Source organism: Zophobas morio, unplaced genomic scaffold (genome assembly GCF_036711695.1).
Source record: "Zophobas morio isolate AGI-343-1 ecotype UQ-CSIRO unplaced genomic scaffold, CSIRO_AGI_Zmor_V1 ptg000038l, whole genome shotgun sequence".
Taxonomy (NCBI): domain Eukaryota; kingdom Metazoa; phylum Arthropoda; class Insecta; order Coleoptera; family Tenebrionidae; genus Zophobas; species Zophobas morio.
Genome location: NW_026972143.1, coordinates 2855854 through 2879094, shown reverse-complemented (window position 1 = coordinate 2879094; position 23241 = coordinate 2855854). Strand labels below are relative to the sequence as shown.

The 23241-nt window shown below is 34.4% G+C and overlaps 1 protein-coding gene across 1 annotated transcript in view; it reads right to left on the bottom strand.

Annotated features, from left to right (window-relative positions):
• Positions 1-23241, bottom strand: part of LOC135139883 (polycomb group protein Psc-like) — a 56539-nt gene that overhangs the window by 4765 nt on the left and 28533 nt on the right. The window contains exons 4-5 of the mRNA XM_064070233.1: positions 22736-23089; positions 5943-6023 (exon numbers count right to left, since the gene is read on the bottom strand). Of these exons, the coding sequence (XP_063926303.1) occupies positions 5943-6023; positions 22736-23089 (435 nt within the window). The remainder of the gene's footprint in view (positions 1-5942; positions 6024-22735; positions 23090-23241) is intronic.

The following is a 23241-nucleotide window of genomic DNA, read 5'->3' as shown; positions in this document are numbered from 1 at the left end:
AAAATCAGTCTTATCTTTACAAATACCAGCCCCGCCCACCCGCCCACTCTTTTTTTGGAAGATATGTCATTCGCCAAAATCTGTCTTATCTTTACAAGTACTAGCCCCGCCCACCCGCCCTCTATTTTCTTAGAAGGTGTATCATTTGCCAAATTCATTCTTATCTTTACAAGTACAAGCCGCGCCCACCCGCCCTCTATTTTCTTAGAGGGTATATTATTTGCCAAAATCAGTCTTATCTTTACAAGTACTAGCCCCGCCCACCCGCCCTTTATTTTCTTACAGGGTATGTCATTTTTTGCCAAAGTCAGTATTATCTTTACAAGTACTAGCTCCTTCAAGGTGTTCTGATTTTTAGGAAAGTCAGTATATAGGTATAGAGAACTTTTGCGATTCCCTGGAACAAAGTTGGCATTTTGAGAACTAAATTATGTACTCGCTAACAAAAAAAGAGAAATAGAGAAGTGATTCATATAGCAGCAGATGTAAGTAGATCAAAAGGTTTTCATACAGGGTGTTCCAAAAATGCCGCATAAGCTCGATGGTACGTTGTTAAGAAGGGTCTGAAAAACTTGGAAATAGTGGTTTGAAAAATCCCTAAACCAAATTTTAATAAAATTAAATATTAAAGTTCAATTAAAGTACTAACTTTGTAATTCTAGGCTCTCTAGCTACAATAGGCTCTCCAAAGTTTTTGGACCCTTGACGATTTAAATTCTCTAGATTCTCTAGGCTTCTATGGTTTCTAGATACTCTAGATCCTGTAAATTCCTTCTAGATTCATTCTCAAATTCCTAAATTATCTACACCTTCTAGGTTCTCCGAAGACGCTATTTTCTTTAAGATCTCTAAAATCTAGACTTGCCAGATTTTATAGATTTTCTGAGCTCTCTAGCTTATTGCCGACTCTCTTAAGTCTCTAAATCTCCATTTTACCTACAATCACTAGGATCTAGGTCTGCTAGATTTAATAAGTTTTAGACTCTCTAAAATCTTTAGACTCTAGACGATTTAAATTTTCTAGATTCCCTAAGCTGGAGATACTCTTAACTCCGTAAATTCTGTATGTAAACCTTCTAGGTTCTCTAAAATCTTCTTTTTTTAGGATCTCTAGAACCTAGATCTGCCAGATTTTATACATTTTCTGGGGTTTCTAGCTTACTCCAGAATCTCTGAAGTCTTACCACTCTTTAAATTCCCTAAATTCTCTAGCTGTTTATAGTTTCTAGATATTCTAGACTTCATGCTCTAGAGACTCTCTAAGCTCCATAGGATCTCTAAATTCTCTCTAGATTCCCAAATCTCTAAATTATCTAGACCTTCCAGATTTACCAAAGTCTCCATTTTCTTAATTTTTCTAGAGTCTAGACTTACTAGATTTTATATTTTTTCTGGGCTCTCTAGCTGCTGTAGGCAATTCTCTAGAATCTCTAGACTAGATTCTATATTTTCCCCCTAGATTCTCAAATAACTAAATTATCTACACCTTCTAGGTTCTCTTACGATGCCATTTTCTCTAAAATTTCTAAAATCTAGACTTGCCAGATTTTATAGATTTTCTGAGCTCTCCAGCTTATTGCAGACACTCTAGAGCCTTTTGTTTCAAAACGATTTATATTTTCTAGATTCTCTACTAGACACTCTAGATTATCTATGCTCTAGAGACCCACTAAACTCTGCAGACTGTCTTAAATTCTCTCTAGATACTCAAATCCCAAATTATCCAGACCTTTTAGGTTCTCTAAATCTCCATTTTCTCTAAGATCACTAGAATCTAGGTCTGCTAGATTTAATAAGTTTTCCTGGCTCTCTAGTTAACTATAGACTCTCTAAAATCTTTAGGCTGTAGACGATTTAAATTCTATAAATTCTCAATGTTTTGGAGATACTCTTAATTCCGTAAATTCTGTATCTAAACCATCTAGGTTCTGTAAAATCTTCATTTTTTTAAGATCTCTAGAACCTAGCTTGGCAGATTTTATAGATTTTCTGGGCTTTCTAGCTTACTCCAGAATCTTTGCAGTCTTACCACTCTTTAAATTCCCTAAATTCTCTAGCTGTCCGTAATTTATAGATATTCTGAATCTCATGCTCTGGAGACTCTCTAAACTCCATAGGCTCTCTAAAGTCTCTCTAGATTCCCAAATGTCTAAATTATCTAGACCTTCTAGGTTCCCCAAAGTCTTCATTTTCCTAATGTCTCTGGAATCTAGACTTACTAGATTTTATATATTTTTTTAAGTTTTTGAACCCTTGACGATTTCAATTCTCTAGAATTTCTAGGCTGTCTATAATTTCTGGATACTCTAGATTCTCTAAATTCCTTCTAGATTCTCAAATCCCTAAATTATCTACACCTTCTAGGTTCTCTTAAGACGCGCTTTTCTAAAAGATCACTAAAATCTAGACTTGCCAGATTTTATAGATTTTCCCAGCTCTCTACCTTATTGCAGACTCTCTAAAGTCTTTTATTTTAAAACGATTTATATTTCATAGATTCTCTATGCTCTGGAAACCCACTAAACTTTGCAGACTGTCTTAAATTCTCTCTAGATTCTCAAATTCCAAATTATCTAGACCTTTTAGGTTCTCTAAATCTCCTTTTTCTCTAAAATTACTGGAATCTAGGTCTGCTAGATTTAATAAGTTTTCCCGGCTCTCAAAAATCTTTAGGTTCTAGACAATTTAAATTCTGTAGATTCTCACTGCTTTTGAGATACTCTTAAATTCTCTATATAAACCTTCTAGGTTCTCTAAAATCTTAATTTTTTTTAAGATGTCTAGAACCTAGACCTGCCAGATTTTATAGATTTTCTGGGCTCTCTAGCTTACTCCAGAATCTCTGAAGTCTTACGACTCTCTAAATTCTCGAAATTCTCTAGCTGTCTATAGTTTCTAGATATTGTGGATCTCATGGTCTGCAGACCCTCTAAACCCCATAGGCTCTCCAAATTCTCTCTAAATTCCCAAATCTCTAAATTATCTAGGCCTTCTAGGTTCTCGAAAGTTTCCATTTTTCTAATTTCTCTAGAATCTAGACTTACTAGATTTTATAGTTTTTCTGGACTCTCTAGCTACAGTAGGCTCACTAAAGTTTTTGGACCCTTGGCGATTTAAATTCTCTAGAATCTCTAGGCTGTCTATAGTTTATAGATACTCTAGATTGTCTAAATTCCCTCTAGATTCTCAAATCCCTAAATTATCTATTCCTTCTAGGTTCTCTTAAGACGCCATTTTTTCTAAGATTTCTAAAATCTAGACTTGCAGAATTTTATAGAATTTCTGAGCTCTCGATTTTATTGCAGACTCTCTAAAGTCTTTTGTTTCAAATCGATTTATATTTTCTAGATTCTCTAGGCTGACTATAGTTTCAACACACTCTAAATTCTCTATGCTCTAGAGACTCCCTAAACTCTGCAGACTGTCTTAAATTCTCTCTAGATTCTCAAATCATAAATTATCCAGACCTTTTAGGTTCTCTAAATCTCCATTAGAATCTAGGTCTACTAGATTTAATAAGTTTTTTCCCGATTCTCTAGTTAACTATAGATTCTCTAAAATCTTTGGGTTCTAGACGATTTAAATTCTCTACATTCTCCCTGCTTTGGAGAATCTAGAGAATTAAATTCTCTATATAAACCTTCAAGGTTCTCTAAAATCTTTGATTTTTTTTAAGAATTCTAGAACCTAGACTTTCAGATTTTATAGCTTTTCTGGGCTCCTTAGTTTACCCCAGAATCTCTGAAGTCTTACGACTCTTTAAATTCTCTAAATTGTCTAGGTATCTATAGTTTCTATGTATTCTAGATTTCACGCTATGGAACCTCTCTAAACTCCATAAGCTCTTTAAATTCTTTCTAGATTCTCAAATTTCTAAATTATCTAGACCTTCTAGGTTCTCCAAAGTCTCCATTTTCTTAATTTCTCTAGAATCTAAACTTATTAGATTTTATAGTTTTTCTAGGTTCTCCAGCTGCAGTAGGTTCTCTAAAGTTTATGGACCCTTGCCGATTTCAATTTTCTAGAATTCCTAGGCTGTCTATGGTTTCTAGATATTCTAGATTCTCTAAGGTCTTTTGATTCAAAACGATTTAAATTCTCTAGAGTGAGTTTAATTGACAATCTAAAATTCTAATCATAACTGTCAAAAATGGCATCTGTTAACAGCGAAAAATTACGTAGTATTCCAGAAAATGATTATTAAATTATTAATAACTAATTATTTAACTATCTGTTATGTGGGCAGTTCGTTAAAATAAATACCTAAGAATTTCTTCAACTTTGAAATTTCATATTTTCAAACATTTGATTCAGGATTTTTTTTTTAACCGCTTTTTTCGACATATAGATAATACCAGTAACAGTGTAAGAAGCTAAATGACATCCTTTAAAGATGTTTTGACACAATATAATTTTTTTTATGTTTGTCTATAACATCAAACTTTTTTCAATCCACTATATACATATTTTTTAGAAATTCTTGTAGAGGTTGTTTTTTTGCATTCATTAATGGATCATACTTTAATCACCTATACTTTGCCACTGTCTATGATTCGAACGCATTCGTTACGAAAACACACTGTTAGCTTATTTATATTTAGTTTGGAGTGTCTCGCGAAAAATCTCAAGGCGGATTCATAAACAACAAAAATAAGAGACATTTATCTGTGTAATAAGAATCTGGACAGACTGCAGATAGACAGGCAGAAATGGCGACCTAATGTTTCACACCTTAGGAGTTATAAAACTTCCTTAACTTAATAAACTTCGGTTCGAATGTGAACATTGAAATGTTTATGATTTCATTTTTTCACAAAGTTACGCTGGCACCTTTATCCTTTTTACCATGATTGGTTACTAGTATAATTTTTGAATAAAGTGTCCTATGCTCGGACTATGGCAGGTGACAGTTTATTTTACCATGATGGGAAAAAATAAAATAATTCATGCGACAGAACGGAACTACGTATTTTGTGCGGACTTTTATCAACACTCTGTACAGCCACCAAGCTTTATACACCTTTAAATTTCAAAAAACGTGGCAACCGTGGCAGAACAATGGTACCATAACTGTCATGTACGATGATGGAAATCTAATGGACGATTCTAACAGCCGAACCATGACGACGAAAAAGTAGCCATCGTCGTATTCGTCGACTTGTAGAAAGAAAAAATTCATTTTGAATTACAACCCCACTATTCTTATTATTGTGCCGTTTAACCGTCGTGAGTATAAATTGTGCAACGTTCCTTAACACATATTTACCGAAATAATTAAAGAACCTTTTAAATAAACAAAGTCCACTTCATTCCGTCAACAAACGTCACAAATTTTAACCAAACAACTAAAAAGTAATAATAAAAACAAACTAATCTCCTCAAGCCGTAATTTTTCGCAAAATTGCCAAACCCGATTCCGCAACAATCCTCCGCGCAACAATTCCCACGTTTCCTAACGCTTTATCAACCGATATTTCCCAACCCGTTCGAACGACCGTTTCGCAGTTTCTTCCTGTTATTCGCAAACCGGCACATCTCCATGACGTTTATTTTCCTTTTAATTAAAGCGAAAGTGCGAAATTAACATTAACATTATTCCGAACGCAAACGCTGACGTAACAGCAATTTACACAAACCAGTGGCGGCGCACCGGCGCGATAAACCGACCGTTCACACCGCGAAATTTCAATAGTAATGACCCCGGCGAGGTCAAGCCGCCGCGGAGCCCCAAATCGGGGCGCACGGACGCCACTGGCGCGCATTGATAACGCGAATAAAATCTATTTTTAGCTTCCGGACTCCATAGAATTTTTCCGCGCAATAAAAAAAGAACGACGAATATTTACGAGGCAATTTCGACGCCGACTACAAATAACTGCGTCCGACGATAAGGCAGCGGGAGAGGCGGCGATTGGGAGCGACAGATGGCGCTGTTTGCTTACTCTTTTCCATTTGAAGGTGTAGGCGACGTCCATCACGCTGAAGTGGAGCGGCAGGACCTCGCCGGAGTAGATGATGTCGACCTGGAACAGAAAGAGGACGTGATGAACGAAATGAGGCATTTACCGGGAGAGTGCTATATTGGCGTTTTATCTGTTGCCGTTACACACTGGTTAATGAGGAAGTAACGAGTACAATTTTCAAAAATACAAATTTTGAGTAGATCGTGGAGTCGTATGTGCCAGTCAAAAATGCAGAAATTTAACGACCAAGCAAAACAAATAATTTTAAACATGTTAGGCTATCTTGATAGAAACCAAGATGTTATGGAATTTAAGAACAAAAGGAAGACAGAACTGGCCGCAGAAATGTTGTAAAGACAAAAGTGAATCCTGCAGATTTAATGTCAATCCAGGAGATTATCTATAAAATATATAGTTGTTTCTAAAAAATACATTACTATTATTATCCATTCACGATCTTTATGTAGTAAAGTAGGCTTTGATATTTTTTCTTTAAGTTGGTTAAACTGATTTGATGATTTATTTTTTTGTCTATCAGTAGTCTGATTGACATTTGCTTTGAGCTGGATTGCCACTTTTCTATTTCATTTATTAGATCAGAATTATTATAGTCTTTGCCATTTCTATTGAAACACCACTTGTTAATCGTAAATTTGGCAATGCTCATATTCAGACAATTTTGTAACTAAAAGCCGTTGTCAATCAACCGAAAGCTGTTATCAATTGCTAAATTTTAAGCAAAATCAACAGGTGGTGTTTCAATAGAAATGGCAAAAATATTAGACACAATTTTTTAATCAAGCAAACAAATGTTTTAATTTTGTCAGCATCGATAATTCGTCGTTGTGACAAATTCACAGATCATTGCGACATTATTTAAAAAGAAAATGCCTAAAATGGTTTTACTGCAACAAAAAATTGCAATAAAAAGATGTTTTTTGCAGTTTCGAAAAGACCCGATCTTTCTTTCGAAGAAGTAACTATGAGGGTCTTGAACATATTTTCTGTAATGTAAAAATACGCTGTAAATATATGTATTTTTTTTTTTTATTATAGGTGGGAACATCAACTGTGACGAAAATTTTATCAACAGGGGACCAAAATTTAAAAACATCACTATCTGCCAAGAGAAAACCAACGGATTTATTTACAAATTATATGTTTCGGAAAGACCTGTAACGACAAATTTGGCACCTTAATGACACAGCGTAACTTTATGAAAAAATCAAATCATGAACATTCAAATGTTCACATTCGAACCGAAGTTTTATAACCCCTAAGGTGTGAATAAATAGGTCCCCATTTTTGTTTGTGTATCTGCAGTCTCTCCAGGTTCTTATTACACAGATAAATATCAAATTTTATATGCATCATAGGAATATCGTGTATTTTATAAAATAACATATTCTTGCATTTGTTGTTGATGAATCCGCCTTGAGATTTTTCGCGAGATACTTCAAACCAAATATAAACAAGCTAATAGAGTGTGTTTTCGTAACGTAAAAAAAAATATGATAAATTAATGAATGCATAAAAACAAACTCTACAAAAAGCGCTAAAAAAAATGTATAGTGTATTGAAAAAAGTTATAAAAAAATGATAATGGTGTCAAAACAGTTTTAAGGATGTCATTTAGGTTCTTACACTGTTACTGGTATTATCTATATTTGTTTTAATGTATAGACTTTACCACAAATAAACCTTCGTAAAACTGTTTTTTTTTTAATTTTTCAGAGATGCAGGATTTGTTGTACTGTATTTGATGTTGAGTTCATTTAAATGCTTAATTTTATCTTGCAGTCTACGATAACCTTCCACATTTCATATGCAATAATTTTTCAAATATGTAGCTCATACTTATATAGGGTGTTCCAAAAATAACCCACAATCTCGATGTTAAAAGGCTATATAGAATGTTTGAAAGGATTAAACTTCAAAGTTGAAGAAATTCTTAGGTAATTATTTAATAATAATTTTCTGGAAAACTATCTACAACGTAATTTTTTACTCTTGGCAGATGTCATTTTTGACAGTTATGATTAGAATTTTAGACTGTCAATTTAGAGAATCTAGAGTACCTAGAAACTATAGACAGTCTAGAAATTCCAGAGAATTGAAATCGTCAAGGGTCCAAAAACTTGATAAAGCCTACTGTAGCTAGAGAGCCCAGAAAAACTATAAAATCTAGTAAGTCTAGATATAAATCGTTTTAAAACAAAAGGTTCTAGAAAGTCTGCAATAAGCTAGAGAGCTCAGAAAATGTATAAAATCTGGCAAATCTAGATTTTAGAAATTTTAGAGAAAATGGCATCGTAAGAGAACCTAGAAGGTGTAGATAATTTAGAGATTTGAGAATCTAGGGGGAAAATATAGAATCTAGAGTATCAAGAAACTATAGATAGCCTAGAGATTCTAGAGAATTGAAATCGTCAAGGGTCCAAAAACTTTACAGAGCCTACAGCAGCTAGAGAGCCCAGAAAAAATATAAAATCTAGTAAGTCTAGTTTCTAGAAAAATTAAGAAAATGGAGATTTTGGTGAACCTAGAAGGTCTAGATAATTTAGAGATTTGGGAATCTAGAGAGAATTTAGAGATCCTATGGAGCTTAGAGTCTCCAGAGCATGAAGCCTAGAATACCTAGAAACTATAAACAACTAGAGAATTTAGGGAATTTAAAGAGTGGTAAGAGATTCTGGAGTAAGCTAGAAAGCCCAAAAATCTATCAAATCTGGCAGGTCTAGGTTCTAGAGATCCTAAAAAAAGAAGATTTTAGACAGCCTAGAAGGTATACAGAATTTACGGAGTTAAGAGTATCTCCAAAGCAGTGAGAATCTAGAGTATTTATAAATTACACACAACTTAGAGAATCTAGAAAATTTAAATCGTCTAGAGCCTAAAGATATTAGAAAGTCTAAAACTTATTAAATCTAGATTCTAGTGATTGTAGGGAAAATGGAGATTTAGAGAACCTAAAAAGTCTGGATACTTTGGGATTTGAGAATCTAGAGAGAATCTAGAGTGCCTAGAAACTATAGGGAGCCTACAGAATCTAGAAAATATAAATCGTTTTGAAACAAAAGACTTTAGAGAGTCTGCAATAAGCTAGAGAGCTCAGAAAATCTATAAAATCTGGCAAGTCTAGATTTTAAAGATCTTAGAGAAAATGCCGTCTTCGGAGAACCCAGAAGGTGTAGATAATTTAGGGATTCGATAATCTAGAAGGAATTTAGAGGATCTAGAGTATCTAGAAACCATAGACAGCCTAGAGAATCTAGAGAATTTAAATCGTCAAGGGTCCAAAAACTTTGGAGAGCCTATTGTAGCTAGAGAGCCTAGAATTACAAAGTTAGTAATTTAATTGAACTTTGATATTTAAAAAAAATTGGTTTAGGGATTTTTTTAAACCACTTTTTTTCAAGTTTTTCAGAGCCTTGTTAACAACGTACGTACCATCGGGCTTATGCGTCATTTTTGGAACACCCTGTATGAAATCCTTTTGATCTACTTACGTCTGCTGCTATATGAATCACTTCTCTTTTTCTCTTTTTTTGTTAGCGAGTACATAATTTAGTTCTCAAAATGCCAACTTTGTTCCAGGGAATCGCAAAATTTCTCTATACCTATATACTGACTTTCCTAAAAATCAGAACACCTTGAAGGAACTAGTACTTGTAAAGATAAGACTGACTTTGGCAAAAAATGACATACCCTATAAGAAAATAAAGGGCGGGTGGGCGGACCTAGTACTTGCAAAGATAAGACTGATTTTGGCAGATGACATACCCTCTAAGAAAATAAAGGGCGGGTGGGTGGGGGTAGTACTTGTAAAGATAATACTGATTTTGGCAAATAATATACCCTCTAAGAAAATAGAGGGCGGGTGGGCGGGGCTAGTACTTGTAAAGATAAGACTGACTGTGGCATATTATATACACTCTAAGAAAAGAGAGGGCGGGTGGGCGGGGCTAGTATTTGTAAAGATAAGACTGATTTTAGCAAATGACATCCCTTCTAAAAAAGAGTGGGAGGGTGGGCGGGGATAGTATTTGTAAAGGTGAGACTGACGTTAGCAAATGATATACCGTTTAAGAAAATAGAGGGCGGGTGGGCGGGGCTTGTACTTGTAAAGATAAGGATAATTTTGGCAAATGATATATCCTCTAAGAAAATAGACTTTCTACTACATAATTTCCAGTTTTCATGTGGTTCTAGCACTTAACACTTCATTATTATTATCAGATGTAAAGTCTGTTTTCAAAACGAATTTTAAACCGTTTATGTTAATTTTACTGTGAAGCTTGAAAAAATCAATACATCGATAAGTTTTATACCTAACTAAAGATGTCCGCTGTAACGACTTAAAAAAGTAACCTTATGTTATTAGACAGTACTTCTCTTGCCGCTAAAGTACAATGAAATAAATTCAGTTATTTAGAAAAAACATTATTGATAATACTTTCACCCACACTCCGCCACTGCCTTTGATTCGAACGCATTATGTTATGAAAACACGCCCTGTTGACTTATTCATATTTGGTCAGGCACGGCGTGTCAAATCGCACTTCCCCACCGATGATGAGAAACGGAAAACTCAAACACAACGTCCAATTCTTCTACATTTTCTTGAACACTAGAGGAAATACAAAACATCCTTATCTAGGTCCTTATATACGAAAAATCTCTAGATGTCGTAGTTTTTATATGTATTTTTGTTTTACAGCTTTCGAAAATTAGTGGTTTATTCGTCTTTCTTATAAAATATCCCAAGGTTTAATTATCATAATGTTTTGTTATGTGATTTTATTTTCCTATTATCTTATTTTTTTCTTGTTTTGGTGGGGTTTTAATTTGTATGCAATTTTTACTCTAAATACATATACATATACCTAAATAGTGGTCTGAACTACAATCTAGTCCTATAATATATTAATACCCGGACATCCATCACTTCTATTATAGTTAGGTTTTTTGTCGAACAATAACATAATCGGTTATTTATTTTAGGCGTCTTGTGGGTATTTAGTACGGGTAGCATATCCAAAAAGACATGGCAAGACGGTTGATTGAAGGAGCCTCTTTAATTTTTAAAACTAATACCAAATCTAGAGACTATCATGATAACATGAAGCAGAAAAAATTTGAAAAATGTTTCAAAGACCAGTTGATCCAAGTTTGCGGGATATAGTAGATTTGAGGTGTCAATTTAGTCTTCATAGGTATTCATATATCGTAATAAAATTTTCCTTTATTTGTAGGAAGAAATTCCTCGAAAATTTGGAGAAGACAAAAATGATAGCATATTGAAATAAAAATGGGATTGATTATCCACCCAAGGCCATGAAAGACCAAATCTGGGGAATATTGGCTAATAAACGACCCCAAAAACGTTATCATTTAAATTTATACGCCGAACATCAAGGGCATTGGGTATTGAGGCTGCCACCTTACCACTGTCATTTCAACGCTATTGAAATGGCATGGTTGGAAGTCAAAAGAAATTATGATAAGATCATTCCAAGAACCAGCTCTACCCCTAATGATGTTTGTGCAACATGGCAAAATGTGATTGAACAAGTTCCGGCTGTGCATTGGAACAATTACGTTAAACATACTGACAAAATAATAAATTGATGATGGAAATGATTAGTGAGAGTGGAAATGAGGATGATAACAGAAGCCTTAAAGATTTAGATGTCGATATGTTATAATTTGAAACTTATTCTTATTAAAGCTTCCATTTTTTCGTTTTTTAATAAAGTTCAATTAATTCAGTAATTAAATGGTCCACTTTATAAAAAAGAAAAGTCAAAATTTACCATTATTTTAGTTGATGGGTTTAACATAATAGCAGAATATAATAGTTTTTGATGGTGTACGGTATTCATTCAAAATAAAGTTGTTGTATGAAATGTAACAATTGGAAACAGAGGACGTCCGCGACTAATTAATGAGTCTCCCAAATTAAAAATTCAATTTACATTCTAAGTATTTTTGACTAGGGATATTTCCACGACCATAAATGCTAACATATTTTTTTGGAATAATTAGGTAAATGCTCAAAAACTGATTTGGAAAATTTAAACATCTCAACAAGAAAATCAGTCACACAATATAGAAGACATCATCCGACGTCATCAACTGAGAGATTTTCATTACCAAGACAGAACGGACGAAGGGGATTCCAGAACTTAGAAAATTTATACAAGAGACAAGTTTCCGAATTGAAGAAATATTTCCTGAGACGCACAGAAAGGAACGAACTATTTTGCGCCATAGCAAGAGCAGAGCTGAACCACACACCCTTAAATCTATCCAATACTGAAGAAATCCCCACACCCTATAATCTAGACAACATAAGTGGGCTGAAACTAAAGCAACTGGATGGAAAATTCTTCAAAGAGCTAGACGAAACTCACATCAACAAGAAAATGTCATCGATTTGGCTCAAAAAATCAAGTTTATATGTCGAAACAGAAAGATTTTTGTTTGCTATTCAAGACCAAGTAATTAATACCAAGAATTACAGAAAATGTATAATCAAAGATCCAAATCCTGGCACAAACTGACTACAAAACTAGACGCGACAACGTAGCCAAAATCATTCACAAAGACTTAGCAACAAATTTAAACTTAATCCAAGATACTACACCCTATCACACTTACATTCCATCTCCATTCCTTGAAAACACCGAATACAAGCTATATCGGGATCGCACAATACTTACAAACAGAAACATTACATCCAACAGACCAGATATCATACCATAACAGACCATAAAGAAATACACCAATGAGGCCATTCTCATTGACATTACTGTTCCTAACACACACAAGATAATAAACCACACCAAAATTACAAAATATCCGCCAAATTAAAAGTTTGCGTTTATAATTTTGAATAAGATTTTCTCTTTTTTTCTTCTTAATTCTTCCCCATCATAAATGGTTTATCTGTTAGGATGGCTAAATAATAATAATAACGATAATCAGATAACACTTGTCGAATTAATAAATACCATCAATAAGACACACAACTCGAAATCACCTGGACCAGACAAAATCCATAATTTTTGGATACAAAAATTAAATTGTGTACATATTCATTTATTACATCACTTAAATCAGTTCCTTCTTGACCCATCCTCCTTTCCAACATTCTTATGTCATGGTGTAACATACCTAAAACCTAAAGATAACGACACAAAAAATCCATCAAAATACAGACCTATCACATGTTTACCCACAATCTATAAAATATTAACCTCATGCATTACACAAAAAATCTATCAACACTGTTTTAACTCTGACATCATTAATGAAGAACAGAAAGGATGTATTAAAGGATCTTTTGGTTGCAAAGAGCAATTAATCATAGATTCCATCATCTGTGAACAAGCTAGAAAAGAAAACCGAAACATATACTGCTTTTATTGATTATAAGAAAGCTTACGATTCTGTCCCTCATTCCTGGCTATGCAAAATTCTGGAATTATACAAAATTGATCCTAAAATCTGCACTTTTCTCAAATGTTCCATGGAATTTTGGAAGACCACCCTCCAAATAACCTTAAATGAACAAACAATTCAGTCAGACCCAATAATGATCCGAAGAGGAATTTTTCAAAGCAATTCTCTTAGCCCGTTATGGTTCTGCTTAGCAATAAATCCCCTCTCCGATATCCTGAACAGCTGCAATTATGGGTTCAATATAAGAATTAACAAACAAAGAGAAAACAGAATAAGTCACTTGCTGTATATGGATGACGTAAAAATATATGCAAGTACACAAAATCAGTTAACAAACCTATTAAATCTGACTGAACAATTTTCCGGTGATATTGGTATGTTTTTTGGTATTGAGAAATGTAAGACCCAAGCAATCAAAAAAGGCGTCCAACACCAAGTACCACATATAACCCAGAATAAGGAAATAATCGAAGCCCAAGAAAGAAACGATACATACAAATATCTGGGTTTCTGTCAATCATCCCACATCAATCATACCAAAACGAAAACACAGTTGAAAGATCAATACCTAGCGAGATTAAAATTAATATTGAAGACACAGTTAAATGGAAAAAATTTAATGAAAGCAGTAAATACATTCTGCGTTCCACTGCTAACATATTCTTTTGGAGTCATTAAATGGTCCAAAACTGATCTTGAAAATTTAAACATCGCAACAAGGAAAATCTTCACACAGTATAGAAGGCATCATCCAAAATCGTCGATTGAAAGATTCTCATTACCAAGACAGAATGGAGGAAGGGGTTTCCAGAATCTAGAAAACTTATATCAGAGACAAATCTCAGATTTGAGGAAGTATTTCTTGAAACGAGCGGAAAGAAATGAAATGTTTCGCACCATCACAAGAGCAGATTTGAACCATACACCCTTAAATCTGTCGAACACCGAAGAAATCCACACCCCCACACAATAGACAAAATAATAAGTGGGCTAAAACAAAAACAACTACATGGAAAATTCTACAAAGACTTAGAAGAAACTCATGTCAATAAGAAGATGTCATTGATTTGGTTAAAAAAATCACGTTTGTATACCGAAACAGAAGGATTTGTGTTTGCTATTCAAGATCAAGTAATCAATATCAAGAATTACAGAAAATACATCATCAAAGATCCGAACATAAGAAACGACTGCTGTCGCCTCTGCAAAGCAAAACCTGAAACGATCCAGCACATCTCCTCCTGCAGCATCCTAGCACAAACTGACTACAAAGCTAGACACCACAACACAGCCAAAATCATTCGCAAAGAATTAGCAACACTTATGAACTTAATCGAAGATACGACACCCTATTACACTTACATTCCATCTCCGTTCCTTGAAAATGACAAATACAAATTATACTGGGATCGCACAATACTTACAGACTTAAACATTACAGCTAACAGACCAGACATCATACTTACTTATAAAAAAACACACGAACGAAGCCATTCTCATTGACATTGCTATTCCTAACACAAACAACATTATTCAAACATACCACACCAAGATTTCAAAATATCTACAATTATCGATAGAAATGAAATCCATGTTGAATGCGTTTAGAAAGTCAGCTGTGTTCTGCGCCGAACTCGAGGAATCATCTCATCTTGAACAGAATGTTGCAAACGCGACCGTTTCTCTTCAAGAGTCCGAAAATAATTATAATATTGGCGATTATGGTCATGGTTTTGGTTTGCAATAGCACCAAGAATGTGTCGACAGACCGGGTAATGCCATTTTAGCATCATCAAATGAAAATCTGGAACTCTAGAATTTCATACGAACTCTCCGCTCATGAAAACTCAAACACCACGAAATCAAAAGAATTTGTTCAAGTAGCTAAATCCATTCGTGCTAGTCCGGAGCCATTACAAACCTCCAACAGATACCAAGTGGTCACAATGCCTCTACGAGAGCCTTTCACGAGTAAGCGATCATCTTCTGCCCCACCACAAGGAATTATATCTCTGGAGTCATTGAATGCTGGATCGCCGATTCAGAATAAACAAGGTATTGATTTAGAATGCTCTTCTTGGCAAGACCAAAATATTGACAATGACCTCTGAGAAGAAAAATGACAGCAGTGAATGTCTCACAGAAAATCTAAATAAACAACAGGAGTTCTATCCCTAATAACGACAAATGTGAAAACCCTAAACTACCTATAGAAAGCTAAAGGAAACTCAATCCACTTAAAAAAGAGTTTTTGAGAATAGTGACCCTGAATCAGAAAATGACAGTTATACTAACAAAATTGGTAAGAAGGTTCAACAGATTCTACGACAACTGGTCGCAAACAATTGATCGCAAGCAACTCGTCGCAGCACAATTGGTCGCACGCGACAATTGATCGCAGCGACAATTGATTGCACGTAAATTGATCGCAGCGACAATAGATCGTACGTAAATTTATCGCAGCGTCAATTGATCGCAGGGTAAAATTCATCGGGAAGTATTTTCTTTTATTAAAACTAAATATTTTGTATTCTGAATTTTAAGTTGCAATAAATTTAGCAACCAGGTAAGGTGTAAATATCGAATTAAAAACAATTTGAATATAGATAAGTGACGAAGTTTGTAGTTGCACTTTAAAAATTAAAAAATACGAGCGTAAACACCTTGTTACATAAGATTTTTTATTAATAAATTGTCATTTTGGTTATTTTTTTTTAAGAGATTGTTTCTATTTATCTCGTTGCTTATTTTACCTATTATATTATAGGAACTAGCTTCATTATAATAAGTACTCAACATAAAAACAAGTGTTTATTGTTCTTAACTAGATTACAGTTATTTAAAAAATCATATTTTAACAACCTTTAAATTTTAACACATTTTGATACAGAATTGCCTCTATTGTCTATTCTTGTCTTTATACATATCACCAAACAATAAAATTTATGAACTAATAGTACATCTAGAGTATCCATATGCAGCGAATATAAATTCCACTGGACGGATATAATACTTATTTTAATCCCTTGTAAATTGCAACGGATCTTTTACAGGGTTTGAGAAAGGTTTACGTGTATTGTAAATATATATTGCAAAAACTTTTGTTAGAGCGTCAAGAATAATTTTGTGTTACCGGGAAATCTAAGAAATGTAGTTACTTATGCAACTAAAAACTTATTTTTTAATTATTATTATGTGACTAGTATTGTACTGAAGAAAAATTCAGTTGTACCATATGTGGGTGTAAAAAATACATATACAGGGTTAGTTACGAGAAAATTATTTCTGAAAATTATTTTTACGCAACCCAAAATACGAATATCATGTACCACTTGATACTAACAGAATTTAAAATGAAATGCTTAATTCATGATTGCTTTGAGTTTGGCAATGTCATTTTGACAATTCTGGAAAAGGAGGTTACGCGAATGTCCATGGTGGTACCGCAGCCAATTGGAGATCTCCGCTGGCGCCGCTAATAAGTTTGTCAGGGCTTGCTTCGAGTGCCTCTTGATCTTTTGCAACCGATTAATGACGAGAAAATTATTTCTAAAAATTCCTTTTACGATAGATATTTCTGTGACGTGTAAAACAGCTCTCAGATCTAAAAAAAAGGAAGAAATAATTGGTTCGCAGTTTTCCATGAATGACCCTACTACGGGCTGCTACCTGATTTTATTCTTCTCCGCACTTTGCATCCTACAAAAATTTACAACATGGGCTGGAGAAGCCCACCTACATCCGGCAGATTAGGCAAATAATTCTGAGTGAATAGTCGGCCTTCCGAGTGAAAACTTTTCAAGTTTCCCAAGCTAAAAATTAGTCACGCCATTGCGAATAACCACTACTCAGTGGCGTCGTCATCCTGGTTGTTTGTACTTTTTAACGGTATTCACTGTTTGTATTACTTGTTACTCGTGATGTGTTGATTGATTTAAATATTTTAAATAATATTAATTAATAGAGAATATAAATCTGTTATGTGCGTTGTTTTATTCAACAAATTTTATTCCATGAGCCGCATCAAAAAAAAAAAAAAAAACTGTACGTCACTGTCATCGGCAGTTTTATCTGGGTAATGAGGGGTACTGTTTATGACACTTTACCGGTTTGGCTCGAAACCATCATTTTAAGTCTGGCGCTTCCTCCAGTATGAGTATATTCCTTTGCTCCATGGTCAAAACTAATCTTTTTACGATCTTGTTTACAGAAATGGCGTAAAAGTGGAGATTGGTATGAGGTACTTAGCAAAGGGAACGAGATAAATTATTCATTCTGTCGTATCTACAAGCGCCTTATTAACAGTGTGAGCGTTCAAAAAAGTTCTGAATGAAAAAACATCTTTGGTTTTATCATGGATTAAAGATAATCCAGAACTAATTTGTAGTGAGCAAAAAATTGTCTGCAAAGAATGCAATAAACTCCAAGATTAATTGTTAATATATAAATTCAAATTTCTTTGCACCAAATTTATTAAAAAATATATATATTTAATTTTTTAAACTATCAAACGTAATGAAAATAATACTTTTTCACTTAAAACTGTAACGAGAGTTTTTTCACGATTTATCTATAACTTTTTAATTTGACAGTTGTAATAATTTTAAAACCATTTTTTATTAAAGAAAAATGACGTCTAACACGTTTTGAAAGCTATTTTTTTCACTCGTTTAATGACAAACTTTAAACTTGTGAGAAGAAAAGCTTGAATCACTTACTTGAGCGTCTAATCAATAAGACGAATAATCCAAATGAACATTACAGTAGCATACCGACGAGATGTGTCAGCATTAAAAAAAATATTTTACAATATTTTCACTTTTTTGCACTTTGGTTTAGTCGGAAATGAGCCTAATAGTTACCGTTTTTATGGAACTATGGAACTCGTATGTATTTATTTTGACACTTTTTTTAGAAATAATGAAATTTTTGAGAATATAGCACATTAATTTATTTTCCTCATTCATAACAATTACTTATTTCTCTATAAACGCTATCATTTTTCGCCTGCGATCAATTGTCGCATGCGACCAGTTGTACTTGCGACGAATTGTGTTGCGATCAATTGTGACTGCGACCAGTTGTCGTTGCGACCAGTTGTCGCTGCGACCAATTGACGCTGCGATCAGTTGTTTGCGATCAATTGTCGCGCGACGAATTGTGCACGACGAATTGACGCGGTAGCGGTTCAACAAGGCACTAAAAAAATCCAAAACAAAAAGACGACAAAAAAGGACGTTCTAGGAAAAACTAAAGGAAAGAAAATACTAAAGACTAAACAAGATTCAAAACAAACTGAATATGGTGACCAGGATATTTCGTACGTTGATGTTCCAGTGATAATGATTCTACAAAAAATCCTAACTTGAATGATCGTTGGCATTGTTTTGTTTGCCAATCAGAAGAAATTATGGTCATGCATTTATTTATGTCGGTTATGCTATGGATATGTCCATGAAATCTGTGTAGGACTTACAGAAGACATTGATGATTTATTTGGCACGAATGTGATCAAAATTAGTTTTATAGGTTACCCGTTAACTGAAAGTAATTATTGAGGCTGACTGATGACACCAAATATTTAGAATAAGTAAATAATTTAAATAAAAAGTTAAGAAAGACCAAAAAGTTTGATTATTAAAATGTTTAATTTGTTAACAAAATGTTTGAAAATTATGTTGACTGACGAATGTTTAAAAATATGTTAAAACTTTATTATTTATTTTTTTTTATCCGGGTGTCTGGAAAATGGTGGATTAATTCTTTTGGGAGTCCCAACGAAATAATAAAAAAATTCTCTATGACGTAGATTACGAAAAAAAACCGTAATATGTATTATACCATTCCATCCGGTTTAATTTCAAATTTTTTAGTAACCCTTTTATTTTTTTTAGGACAATAACCATGACAACCACTAGTAATTAATCGTTGTACATTATTATTAATAAAACAAACTATTTTTTTTTCATTAATAAATAAACCAAAATAAAATGTTCATAAGACATTTTTAAATTATAAATAAAAACAAAACCAACAAAAAAAAATCCATTAAAGCATAACCAACTAAACACTACAGAAAAGTGTTAAAATTCCTGCCTTGTGCATATATTTGTAAGTAAGCTCGTAATGTTTCCAAATTTTGATCATTTTTTAAAAGTTATTCATCAGTACTTGCTAAGATAAAACTGATTTTGGCAATGACAACCCTCCTAAGAAAAGAGAGGGTGGGTGGGCGGGGCTAGTATTTGACAAGATAAGACTGGTTTTGGCAAATGCAATACCCTCTAAGAAAAGAGAGGGCGGGTAGATGGGGCTAGTAGCTACCCAAAGACTGATTTTGACAAATGAAATACCGTCTAACAGAAGAGAGGGCGGGTGGGCGGGGTGAATGCCTGCCAATCTAAGATCGATTTTGGAAAATGACATACCCTCTAACAACAGAGAGGATGGGTAGGCGCGGTTAGTACCTGCTAAAATAAGACTGATTTTGGCTAATGAGATACCTTCTAAGAAAAGAGAGGGTGGATGGGCGGGGCTAGTGCCTATTAAAATCAGTTATATCTTAGCAAATACTAGCCCCGCCCACCCACCCTCTCTTTTCTTAGAGGGTATGCGATTTGCCAAAAACGATTTTATTTTCGCAGGTACTAATCCCGCCCACCCACCCTCTTTTTTCTTGCAAGGCATCTTACTAGCCAAAATCAGTTTTATCTTAGCAGTTACTAACTAAAAGAAGACTGATTTTGGCAAATGATATACCCTCTAAGAAAAGAGAGCGTAGCGGAGAGTTAATGAGCCATTTTCCAGACGCCCGGTATAAGAAATACAATAACTTTGTGTTTTTATATAATAGTAGTCCCATTTTGTGATGCTTAAGTTAATACATTTGTGATTCAAGATTTAAAATGTTTTTATTTTCTTCTGTAAAAACAGTGGTCAACTCTCCCCAGACCCCGATTCGAGTGTTCCTAATGGTAAGGGAGAAACGAAACAAAAGTATGTCTAAATAAATAAGCTAACGCTTGAAATTATAATCGAATCTTTACATCCTATTTATAAGAGAATATGCTATTTTAAATAAAAAGCGGTTCAAGTCTCCCGGACTCCCCCCTATATTTACCCACCAACGGCACACCACTGAATTTTATTCACATTCTCTAAAAAAAACTAAGTTCAGATAAAATCAATATTTCAAATAATGATGCACTGTTAAAAACTGAGGAATTATTTGGACTTTATGAGCCCCTAATTAGGGAACACCTTTCAGTCATTGTAAGATATGTTCAGATTTTGTAAAATTTTTCCTCTCAAAGTTTTGAAAGAAGTACTAAGTACTTCAAGAGCTGAATGGACTTAGTCTTGACTTAAACAAACTGTAGAAGACAAGAATATGACACTGGAGCGAATATGAATGGAAAGCATAATGGAGTGCAGAAATTTGTTTTATATTTGAATCACAGGGCACTTTTTGCCATGGTTAAGTCATTCTATAAATCTTGTGCTAAACGATGCAGCGGGATGCAATATATAGACTAATTTTTTTTGGAATAGATCTATCAACTTACGTGTATTTTTCATCCTCTACTTTTCGTTGTCTGTTTTGAAAACATCATCTTTGACTTTGAAACGGGAAGAAGCCGGAGAAATTGGATTGAATATTAAAACAGACAAATTCTGTTTATTTAGAAAGTCGTGCAAATACTCCTATTCAAAACACTGTAACGTTTTTTTAGTGACCAAAAGTATGTGCTTTCTTGTATATTATGGTAACATCTCAATGCAAATTGCAGAAGTTCAAAATGAATTGAATAATTATACGTTTATTATTCTTTAATTAGATAATGTTCCCTGTGAATTTAGGGAACTTGGTTTATTACATTTTCCCATTTTGACGGTACCATTTCACTTTGAATTAAAATGACAGTGGTATGGCGGAAGTCTTACAACACAATCTCCATGTTCTTGAGCATAATGATCTAACTGATACAATTTTTCGGGTAGTCTATTGCGCACTATATTCCAAATCTGATCTTTTATGGCTTTTTCAGGATAATCTTTTTTGTGTTTATCCATGCCATCATTTTTTTCTTTGTCCAACTCTTTCGAGGAATTTATTCCTACACATAATGCAGAAATATAACCATGGTACACTTATCAGAACTAAGATAAACACCATAAGTATTGCCTTCCCAGAGTAAAGTGGTTTTTATGATAGGTCCATTGTGTCGAAGTTGATGATGGAGACGGACAATGGAGTAAATCTCTAAAACTGGTCGGTTTCTTGCAGGGTCGTACTTTGTTATTCAACTCATATTGTCCGTCGTGGGGTAATAATGAGGTGATAATGTTTATTATCTTGTCATAAAAACCAGTTTAAACTGGGAGTACAATATATTGTGGTAAGTTGCATAATCCATTAGAACAAAAGACGGTTGTTTGTGGTGAACCGTCTTGCCATGTTTTTTTACATATACTAACTTTACTAAATATCTACGTTTCATCATACTCAAAACATCCGGTATACTTATATACAAATTTTTAAGTGTTAATAAAAGTGCGAAAGACCGAATTAATTCTAATTAGAATTGTAGATGATTCTCAGCAAATTAGCCATAAACTTAATTAACTCCCATAATTAATTAAGGCAAACTGTCATCGTCACTCAATTACTTTTCGTTTCTACAATAGTTCAACCAATAAAACAGTTTTTTTGACTTATCATACTTCCATTTACATATCAGCACCTCACACGAGTCACTTTTTTTTTCAATCACAAATTATCGCTTATCTTAGTACATTTATTATTAGTTATTACTCTGTGGGTGCGAGTGATAGACACAGATTTCGCTAGATTCTTCGATAGCACACACCAAACGGATCAACAGGTGGCGTATTTAAAATCCCGACGCACACTATAAAGCTCGGAATTCGATAAGAAATCGTCACTTTTCATTGCACTCAAGTGTACAAAGTGCGCCAAACATGCCACAGTGCAATAAAACGACAATAAAACACGAACAAAGCCAAATTACTAGCATTACAACTCCATGAACCAATCCTCTTAAAAAAAAACACCTTTAACGCACTCCTTATCATCATCCCACCACAATCACCCGGTATTATCCCATTATAAGAATAGCAAAACGAAACGTAATTGAATGCCGGCATCTAAGCAGGCTTTGTTTGTGTGTAACGGCGCGCGAAAAGCGCTGATTTCGATTTCTAAACGCTTTGTCGCTTCGGCGAAATAAAGCCAACAAAGACGGAAAGATCGCGGAAAAAACGGAACGAGGATACAAACGAACCTTGTGGTGCTGCGTGAGGGCGAACTTCATCCGGATGAACTTCTGGAGGTGGCGCATCGACACGGCGGCGGGACACTGGAGGAATCTCTTATCACTTTTGCACTCTTGCTCACCGTCTTTATCACTTTTCGCGTCTTTCGGTCTGTGTTTGTCACCCACAGAGTCGCTGTTATTGTTGTTCAGAACACTGGCACTGGTGTCTTGCACCTCCGCCGGATTCGGGGCCGCTGGAGCCGGCCTGGGTTTGGTGTCGAGGGGGGTGCTGTCGAGGTGGACCTGGTAGTACTCGAGGGAGAGGGAGATGGAGTCTTCGGGGCCGAAGAACTGGCTCTTGTCGCCGACGTATGACGAAACCTGGAAATTTAAAATCATGTTTGATTTTGGTTTTTGAGTATTTGAGAAACACCCTGTATAACTGGCAGCGGCTTTTTAACTCATATTTTCCAGTGTGTGTGATTATTTAAAAATGTGCGTAACTGTCTGCAGTGTTTGGTTTATCGTCGAAG